Source organism: Rhagoletis pomonella, unplaced genomic scaffold (genome assembly GCF_013731165.1).
Source record: "Rhagoletis pomonella isolate Grant_MI unplaced genomic scaffold, Rhpom_1.0 Rhpom_scaffold_02268, whole genome shotgun sequence".
In the NCBI taxonomy this organism is placed as follows: Eukaryota; Metazoa; Arthropoda; class Insecta; order Diptera; family Tephritidae; genus Rhagoletis; species Rhagoletis pomonella.
Window position 1 is genome coordinate 1 of NW_023460822.1, and position 10,070 is coordinate 10,070.

General features: G+C 40.3%; 1 protein-coding gene across 1 annotated transcript; it reads left to right on the forward strand.

Annotated features, from left to right (window-relative positions):
- Positions 1-6: 6 nt before the first annotated feature.
- Positions 7-519, forward strand: LOC118753257 (alpha-tubulin N-acetyltransferase 1-like; the record flags this gene model as incomplete). The annotated part of the gene is made up of 1 exon (XM_036488133.1): positions 7-519. A coding segment is annotated over one exon (513 nt), but the record flags the coding sequence as incomplete, so codon positions are not given.
- Between the last annotated feature and the right edge of the window lie 9,551 nt (positions 520-10,070).

Genomic DNA, 10,070 nt, shown 5'->3' on the forward strand with positions numbered 1-10,070 from the left:
GATCATCTGGGACAACTCTCCGCGGTGGCACAAAATCTGACTAAACCTGTTACAACTGCACAGAAACTTCGCTCGTCCGACAATCAAGTCGTCTATCTAATGGCCGATGTGGGCGACTGCGATGGGCGTGGCGATGAAGTCATCGGTTTGCTAAAGATCGGCACCAAAGATTTGTATCTGTTTGATGAACTGGGTCAAACAAGAAAAGTCGACAAAGCTCCCTGCATACTGGACTTTTATATACACGATTCCCGGCAGCGCACAGGTTTGGGGAAGAAACTCTTTCAAACCATGTTGAGCGAGGAGAAGTGGGTGCCCGTCAAATGCTCGGTGGATCGGCCGTCCGAAAAGCTGTTGGGATTCCTCAAGAAACATTACGGTCTGGAGCGCACAATACCGCAGGCGAATCATTTTGTACTCTACGACGGATTCTTTGAGCGCGAGGGGGAGGGCAGCAACGAGAAGGCAAGTGAAATGAGGCGGTCACGAAAAATGCTTATGGCCAATAGATATCTGTGATTGGGGTAGCCATATGAGCAGTTTGTAAGAATGAAAATAATAACAGATTTTAGGAACCCAAGAAAAAACGATATCCAATCACAATATAAACATACAAATTTATTAAGTTCTGTTAACGAAGGCAAACAAAACGAAACGCCTGGTTAAGCCCCAGACCCAATTGTGCGAGTATTTATTTATTACCCGTCTCTCACTAATCTAAATTCAACCAGTGTTGGTTTTGTATTTTTACTTTTCACTAAAGAGCGCTCCCAAGAGTTGAACGTCAAGCGCCGAAAGAGCAAAGGCAGTTTTTAAGAGTTCAAGGTAGAGACGCGCACAACCTACGCTTACACTCACATCGCTCAGATGTTGTTGGCTCTAGCCGTTTGTTCTTTGTTTAATAACAATTTGTCACAGATTGAAATTGCCCGTTGAAACAAGTTTTCGTACCGGACAAATAAAAGTTTGCTTGCCACAACAATCCTGTCTTTCAACGCTAAGCGTAGCGGCTAAGCGTTAAAGCCAGCTCTAAGTGAATTGTAAACATAGGCGCTTTACTTGGGAAGTCACGTGGCGGTGAGCTATGCAAAATGTGAAGTGTGGTATGTACATACAGATTGGTAGGTACTTGGTCATGTTGCAAGTTATTTTTTAATAAGTCAGTAGCATCAAGTAAATATGAAGTTGGCGATGCTTGGAGCAAGAAAAAATCACGATGTGAGACAGAAAAGTAGCAGAGTGTAAAGCGTTTTAATTAAATACTAGCAAATAAATTCTATTTAAGTTTCAGAGGTTCTTGAACACACTTTTATTGATCGTCGGCCTTGTTATCGTTGCGTAGGTAAGCACCTTACGAGGTAAGCCATGTTTTCTTTCAGTTTTTAGTACCAAAATTGTCATCATGGCCAATGCCATCAGTTCTCTTCCTTTGGTTCGACTTAATTGAAGTACAGCATATTCCTAAAGCTAGGTCGAATCCTATTAGTTGAGCTTGATGACAACGATTGAAGGATTAGCTGATCTAGGCGGGGCTAAGAAGCCGCTACAACAATTACAACTACGCCAAAATGGCAGAATGCTCATTGTGAGGTCATTGAAAGGCCGTCGCAGTTAACAGATTCATCAAATGAATAGTCGCCACGAATAACGATGTAAGCGACAATTTTCTTAGAACAAGTTTCTTCAACTTTAACGATATAAATGTAAAATGTACATTTTACATAAATATTTTATACTTTAAGTGTAAGTTTATTGAATACTCCTGTACCGAAAAAGTAGAAAACCAAATCAAATGAGCTTATGAATGTATTTGCGTCATTAAACATATTTTCTTTTTATTTCCGCAAAATTATAATATTGTCGCTTACAACAACGTTATTCACGGCGACCAATCAAATGCTGGCCCATGAAGCTTAAGCTCAGACATTGGGCTTCATGTAAACATAAAAAGTTAGCCTAAGTTTTTGCAGTGATGAAATAAGCTCAAGGTCTGGAATTTGTACAGAAAATCGAATCGGAGCTTAGGCTCACCTTTTATGCATAAGGCCCTCTATTGCTGTAGTACTAACGAAGTAGGAGCTTAAGCTCAAATATTTTTCAATGAAAACTTAGTCGGAGTTTGGACTCACTTTTGCTCAAGGTAAGTACTGTGACAATATACATATATATGTACTACATACGTATATATGGATGTACAGAGGTGCATAATCTTTACAAATATTAAGTAAATGTGGACATATGTATGTATGTATGTGCGTAATCACCTGCATAAATTGTTTGTATGTATGAACGTTTGAACATTATTATTATATGAACGTGTAATAAATGGAAGGGCTGCCGAACTAGGTACTTACTATTTATCTCTCATCTCGACCTCACTCCCACTGGCCGCAAGAGCCGCATCGCAAGCTCAATCTCTGCAAGTAATCTCTTAAAACTCATTGTCTGCTATTCGAACGCTCTTTTTAGCCCTTCACTCACTCATAAAAAACAACACTTTGTTCCATACGCCTCTTCTCAATGCTGAAATGTGTCCTCGCAATTTGTGTATATTTTTTATTGCCGCCTTAATAAAATTGTGCACCTCCTCCCCTTGTCACTCCTGCAGCACGTTGCGTTTGCTGATTACTCAAAAGTGTTTTTCGAGGCGTTTATAAATGAGTGCGACTGCTGTGACAATCGAGCGAGCCACCGAGCGAAGCGACAAGCAAACGCACAGACGGACGGGCTGCAACAGACTACAGACTACAGACTTTAGACGACTACCAACTAAGCAGTCATCAAACTAGCCAAATGCGAATAGAGTCCACTGTATTCGTATATAAAAAAGCGTCTTTTTTATGATGTCTGAATGAGTATGTATGAGATGTAATAAAATGTTCATTTTTCGTCTAATGATGAGGTGTTCCTGTAATCATGTATGCTTTACCTCGACTGATACTCGCACTAATGAGAGATTATAAATTATAGAAATATTACCCGTATTTTCAAATGAGATCGCATGCATATATATTGATATATGTATGTAGGTATATACATTTGTAAATTGCATCTCCTTCTCCCCATAACTACGTACATCGATATATCGAAATTCACCTTGATAACTTCTATATTACCCGTACATACGTAGTTAATAAGAACTATGTATGCAGAAAATCTGTTGAGATTCAGAAATGGTCCTGGGAAGTATTGATAATGTTGTAGCGTTTAGAAATTGAGAATAATCAGAAGACCTAAGAAAAATGCCTAAATGAAACACTGTGCTTCTTTTGAACTTAGGAGATTTGCTTTTAATTGATTATAGAATAGATTGACACTTACATATACAGTTGTGGTCAGCTGATTAAGTCAAGTGACACTTTGTCTAGTTTTGGCTATTTTTCTTTTGTTTATTTAATGTTTACATTTTTTTATAAAATTCTAGCACTTTACCTTACCAACCCCACATAAATCCACATTCCAAACCTCGTACAAACATTATGAAAATTCAAAAAACTTTAACATTTGCACCCAAAAATTTTAAACTTTTTATTTAGAATTTTTAGAAAACTTTAGGGTATGCAGTTTTGTAGCTCATAAAATTTTAGTAGGTTAAAGTGCAAATTTCAAGATGCTAGAAAATCCCGTTGATTTTTAATATATATATTTTTTTTTGCTGATGGTGCTAAGCATTTTCTCCCATACAAATTAATTTGTCGAGCATATTTTATATGGGGGACAATGCATAACACCGCCAGGCAAAAAAAAAAAATATTAAAAATCAACGCGATACTCTCATCAAAACTGTTTTTTTTTTCTTAAATTTCTGCTTGATCTACGGCAGCGAGGATTGTGCGGGATGTCCCCTCTAGCCGCATTTTCATCAAGGACTTATTTTTCTACACTTATTACGAGGTTTTCAGTTTTAATTTTTCGTAGAGCGGTTGTTTGATCGTGACTTAGCCATATATATGAATTATAAGTGTATTTCCCGCTTTTTAACTACGACTGGACGGTTTATTGACTCGGCTTCGGACCCTCCAAGAGATGTCCCAGTCTTTGCCAATTCATCAGCTCACACATTGCCGTATTTTTTCCTATGGCTACTTCCGCTTAGGAGAGATGTCCAGAATTTCAGAGAGTACACCCTCGTTCATACCGTATTCCATCATGGACTCTTGTGTATAGATTCCAGCTGAATTCTCCTTGATTACCCATTCCCGTCTAGAGGGGTACTTCACCTGAAAGCTAACGTAGGAATTTTGCCTTAATTCTGAGTTGTCAAGAGTACCACTATGTCGATATTGCTGGAACTTCAAAATCCTGAATCTTTGAGTCTGATTGTAGATATTGCGCATGTGCGCAGAATCAATTTATGTGCATCGATAGGACACGACTTAATGGATCCTACAGTACCTACACAAGCTGCTCGCTGAACGCTACGTACTTCTCTGACGTTGTATTGCTGGTCCTAAGCGCACTTTTCGATGCCAACGAGTATAACCTGAACGATGATCCCTCTAAGGTTTCACTTATTGTTGAAGAAAAGAGACCAGCCTCACCGTTTTCCTAGCGTTCCAGGCGGATGTCGTTGATTGTCACTACCCAGAGCAACGACGTTCGAAGGCCTCCGTGGGGAGCAGTGTTACTGCATATAGGGTCTGCAACTTGACGTTTTCGAGACTTTTCCCAAAAAGTACACCTGTCATTTCTGAACCTTAAAAACCCCGCACGAGCGATAAAATTAACTTTAACGAAGAGAGAGAGAGGCTGTGCATCAAAAACTCAATGGACTTCATTTAAAATTTCATGGGAATCCAAATGACTTTTGAAGCTTCCCAATATTTAAAGTTTAAATTGCTTTACGCACACATGCTCTACGCGTGCTACCTTAAGCTTAATGATTTACGTGAATCAATTTGAACAGCACTGTTTTCTAATAAGCAAACAATTACGGTTCTATAAACTCTTAATGTTTGGCAATTATCGTTTATCAACGACCGAACAATTTTAGATAACCTTTGAAATTATAAATGAAAACTACTTTTAATTCTACAATTTTAGGTGAAACGAATTTCTAATGTCTTCTTTAAACATTTCCAATTGCGTAGAAAACTCCATTCACATGGCGAGAGTGCGCGAAAGCACTTGTAACCCCACATTGCATTGTGTACCCTCTACTACATATGAACTTGTATGAGAGTATAGACAGAGACAGCTGCAGTGAGAGTGAATTCAGTGAATGCCCATAATAATGAGTGCTTTCGTTACAGTTTTACTAATGGTACAATGAAATGCTGTCAAAATTCAAAGCAAACATCATTTTTCATAATCATCATCAAATATTTAGGCAACAACAACAGCACACTTATCGGAGTTTCGAGTTCGGTTATCCGCACCGGGATATGGTATGTACATAGGTGGCTTGGGGGCAGGACGCAGAAGAAGTAGAGCCAATGCACTGACTTAGAGGCAACACAGTTAGAAATAGAGTTCATTTGAAAGGTAAGAAAGACAAGAACGAAAGAAAGTGAGTGAAGAATGGAATGGGCGCGCATTATGGCTTTTGGGGCTACGTTTCTACGTTTGATTAACCTTGAAGGCATGGCTGGAACGCCGCACCGCAAAGCAGAACGGAATGGATGGAATGGATGGAGCAGCGGACGGGGCACCACCATTGGCCGTATGTGGAACGGGAAGCGGGAAAAGTTGAGCTATTTAAGTTAACATACTTAGGGTTATCTTTCGTTTTGTGTTTCAAGTTTTTGGTGCAGCGCCCATTCCATGCCTAACTTCTTTTCTTCGCTAATACAAATGTATGTATTTGGGTTTAGATGTAGTTGTGTGCATCCACGACCTTACCCGTAGTATTTCTCATGCGTTAGAACTACACATGCATACATACATATCCATAGATATGTGACAGATGATGGAATAATACTTACTTTACGTACGGCGGCAGGTTCTTCTCGTTCCCATACAAATCAATCTTTGGTACTCTTCATAGCTGGCTTTGCTTATCTTTTTTTTGTTTTTTTGTTCTGACTTAAACACATTAAGAACAAACAGCTAGCAAAAACACCAACACCATAACCATAATTTATCATTTCTGGACATTCATTTCTTGTAAACAAGATATTAATTAATCTGGCTTATATTAGTTTCATTAGCAAACATTAATTAGGTACCTACGGAAAGCTAACCACCTACTGTTTGCTCTTACAGTTTGAGGATATGAGTTTGAGGAGTTGGAGTGGAGCCAACTAACTGATGAATTAAACAGATCAGTTTGGCTTTGTGTGTACATATTAGGGTGGATCTACGTACAAACTAAAGACCGCGACAATTTCAAAAATCTAAAAAAAAAAAACCTTTAGAAGCCGCTACCAAGGTTAGGAAAACTTTAATTTTTTCAAATCCTAAAAAAAAAATGCAAAAATTTAATTTTGGCCAACTATAATTCAGCGATTTTATAAATTAATATGAATAAGTTTCAACAAAATGAAGTCAAAATTTCGGAGCTTTCGGGGAGTCTTTACTTTGTACGTAGAATAAAATAAATGGGTGCCCCATAAAGAATTTAAATGTTGCTATTTTAAGGACCACCCTATTGCATATGTATACCGCCATCTTTTGCGTAGTAGCTAAGCTGTTATTATGCCAAATTACATAAATTCATTAAATATAAAACCCCCCATTCATATAACAAGCGTTTAACCCATGTATTTCGACACTAATCGCTACCGCATTGAGCGAAGAGATTCGCCAAAGTATTTTATTTTTTTTATTTTTTTAACTTCATATTGACTTTAAACATAAAGAGCTGGATTTTCACAGAAACCAATTTAGGCAATTACTTCAACACCTACCTGAAGGGCAGGCTCGGGTTTGGCGACTTTAACACCAGAATGGACAAGTAAATAGTCGAGAAATTCTGCCTCCAACAACAGAGGCAGGCACTTTAATGTCCTCGATCAACCACCAACAAACCAAATTGATTAAATTGTGATAGACGGAAGATACGCTTTGAGCGTTATTGGCGTCGGGTCCATTCTATGATCCATTATCTTATTGCAGTGAAGGTTCGCATGCGCCTTTGTGCATAAAAGAACTGAGCGTGACGAAAGTTTCGCATCGAAGCAAGCAACTAATTATTGCCCGACCATAAATGAGCAATGGGATTCTAACTACCTCTATTTAGTTAATACCACCCCGCGGAAAAATGGTTAGTATGACAAAGAATTTCACGCGGCTGTTGCAAGAAATGCCCAGCATACCTTACAGCCAACTGCCACGCGCTGGACTACTCAGCAACACCGCGACAAGAGGAAGGAATATGGTCATCTTTATAAGAAGAAGAAACAAGTGACAGCAACGTGAGCGCGACGAGTTTGAGATGCGAATAAGGCAGCAGTCAAATGGTTTAAAGGCTGAAGCAAGTGCCAGACGAAGATGAAACTCTGGTGCTCGTAACACACATCCTGAGAAATCTTTTGATATGGAGAGAGCGCTTCTCAACGCTCTTGAATGGTAACACCAGTGACAAATTTTATGATGAAGAACCCAGACTAATGTATATGGACTAAGTTAACGTCTCTCCACACGACTAGGATGAGATGGAAACAGCAATAAGGCGGCCTAAGAACAACAATACCACGAAGCCGACAAAATATTAGCTGTGCTGTTGACAGCCAGTAGCCAAGAGCTAGTAAGTGGCATTTAAGAGCTGTTAAGCGCAATTTGGTCTAATGACTGTCAGTGAACTCTGTCAAATCAACAAGAAGGGACGTTTTGTAATTTGTGCCAACCACTAAGGGATATTGACATTGCGTATGAGGTTCTTTCGGCAATACTGAGCGAGGGACTGAAGCTCTTAATGGCCCAATGGAATGGATAAGTGTAGGTGCATACACGGCCGATTGCCCATTGAACGGTTTTTTACAGAGCGTCAAATAGTGGAAAATACACCAAAAAAAAAACATACAACTCGTCATATACTATATTTTCGTCGCTCAGTTCCAATTGGGGACGCCGTTTGAGACCGAACGAGGTTTATGACAAGACGACTTAATCTCATGCGACTTCTTGCTTCAATCGTATACTCAAAATCGCACTAAATACCATCCGCCAATCTGGATTATGAATCGCAGCTGCCGAAATTGGCGTCGGTAGGCCTCAGCACCAGTGCCGTAAATGCCAGCGGTTGTTAAGAAGTACGACGTCGTCTTTGGCAGTTACAATGTTGACCAACTGGCGTAATTTTCCAACGCAGTGAGGAAATTGGTGAGTTTTCTCGTCTCGGCCTAAATCAGAAAAGGAAGGTATGCATTCAAAAAATCCACTAGGCAAACATGGTTACTATAATCGTATTTCCATACATACTTAGTTTCATTATTGAATGGAGTTTCAATTAAAAATACATATGTATAAGGGCAAAGCAAACATTCATTCGGCAATCCAATTAGTTGGCGCCTCAAAAGTAACAAGTTTTGGGGATTAAAAAGCCAAACTATTTATTTGGCTGATTGTGTAACGAAACCTTAAAATCATAGGCTGAAATAACTCGCATGACGGAACAAAGGCTTCATTGTTAAGTTTCAGTGTAAATCTGATTTTGGTGATATTGATTTACAAGTTCCCAGTATGACTACAAGCGAGTAACATTGATCTCTTCAAGATCAGTTGTAAATGAGAAAAGCCGATTTGGGGAAACATGTCGCTTGTTGGCTAATTTCTGGTTGCCACTGAACTTGTTTGGCTCAGTTGTTGCTGCTTTTTAAAATATGAATACATAAATACTATATTCATATAGCCATATTCATAAAAGTACATACTTAAATGGCTGATTTCGCAGATGCCCACATACGATTAAAGTGATCGTGCAGGCGAACGTACAAACGAGTGAATGGTAGCTACATATATACATATATACGTACATATGTAGTTAATCATCGGTGGCAATGGCTGACAAATCTGACGCGGCTGCTTGGATCGCTGCCTGTTGCTGTTCGCTTTGATGTGTCGCTGTCCAACTATTGCTGTTGTTGTTGTTGTTCTTTTTGCTGCACTTGGTGCAAGGTTACGGTTTACTGGTTGCACGGTACAATGAGCGTCTGCTCGGTTGGTTGATCGGCTGGTTGGCTGGTTGGCTGGTTGGCGTGTTTGTTGTTGAGAAATTCCTGCCGCAGCGCAATGTATTGGCTACCATCAAAATATGTCATAATTGACCGCTGGCAACAAGCCGACAACATTCGTGATAAGTTTCTAAGAATTTGTGTCCACTGCCGCGGCCGTATCGACGACTTGGAAGCGCTTCAACGCATTCAACGACTTGGTACATATACATATATATGTATGTATACATTCATACATCCATCCAAAGGTACTCCCTTACTGCACCTCGGCACGGTATTCGGTTCGCCCGGTACAGGTGTATGTCGCGCTGCAAACAGCGCAAACTCCATTGATACGGGCGCGCGATCATTGCTAAGCGCGTTGCGATATTGTAACATACCGACATACACATACACCCCTACAATTGATTGTAGCGCGCACATTTACGCGCGTTCGCACGCGTATTCGCATGGTACGTCGCTCAATGCAATCGTTAGGGCGATACGTTTCGTTGCGCTTGCGCGGCGGCATTTTGCGCATTGTGGTCGCATCAGTTACGGTGGTAAACGAGTGCGATCGGTCAGTTAAACGAGCAAAGCTGTTGTTGATGCCGCCGCCACCAGCACCGACGAAGCCATCATATCGCGAGCCCAGTGCTCAGTGCTCAGTGCCCAGTGAATCATCCCGTACAAGCAACGTCCTGCGGTATGCACACTATTTGCCTTCATCGTCGCTCATCGCAGTATCGCAGTTTGTCGTCGTCGTCGTCTTGGTCGTCGTCTTGGTCGTCTTGGTCGTTGGTCATTGGCGCTGGAGGCGCTTTGCAGCAGCGGCAGGTTGATAGGTAGGCAGACAGGCGGACTCGTAAGGCCTTCTTCTACCACAACTACTTTGCCCTGGAAAGCTTGTAAGACAAGCGTTCTAACCGTACGCGATGTACTTTTTATCATCCACATTGACCGATCACTGGCTGCAAC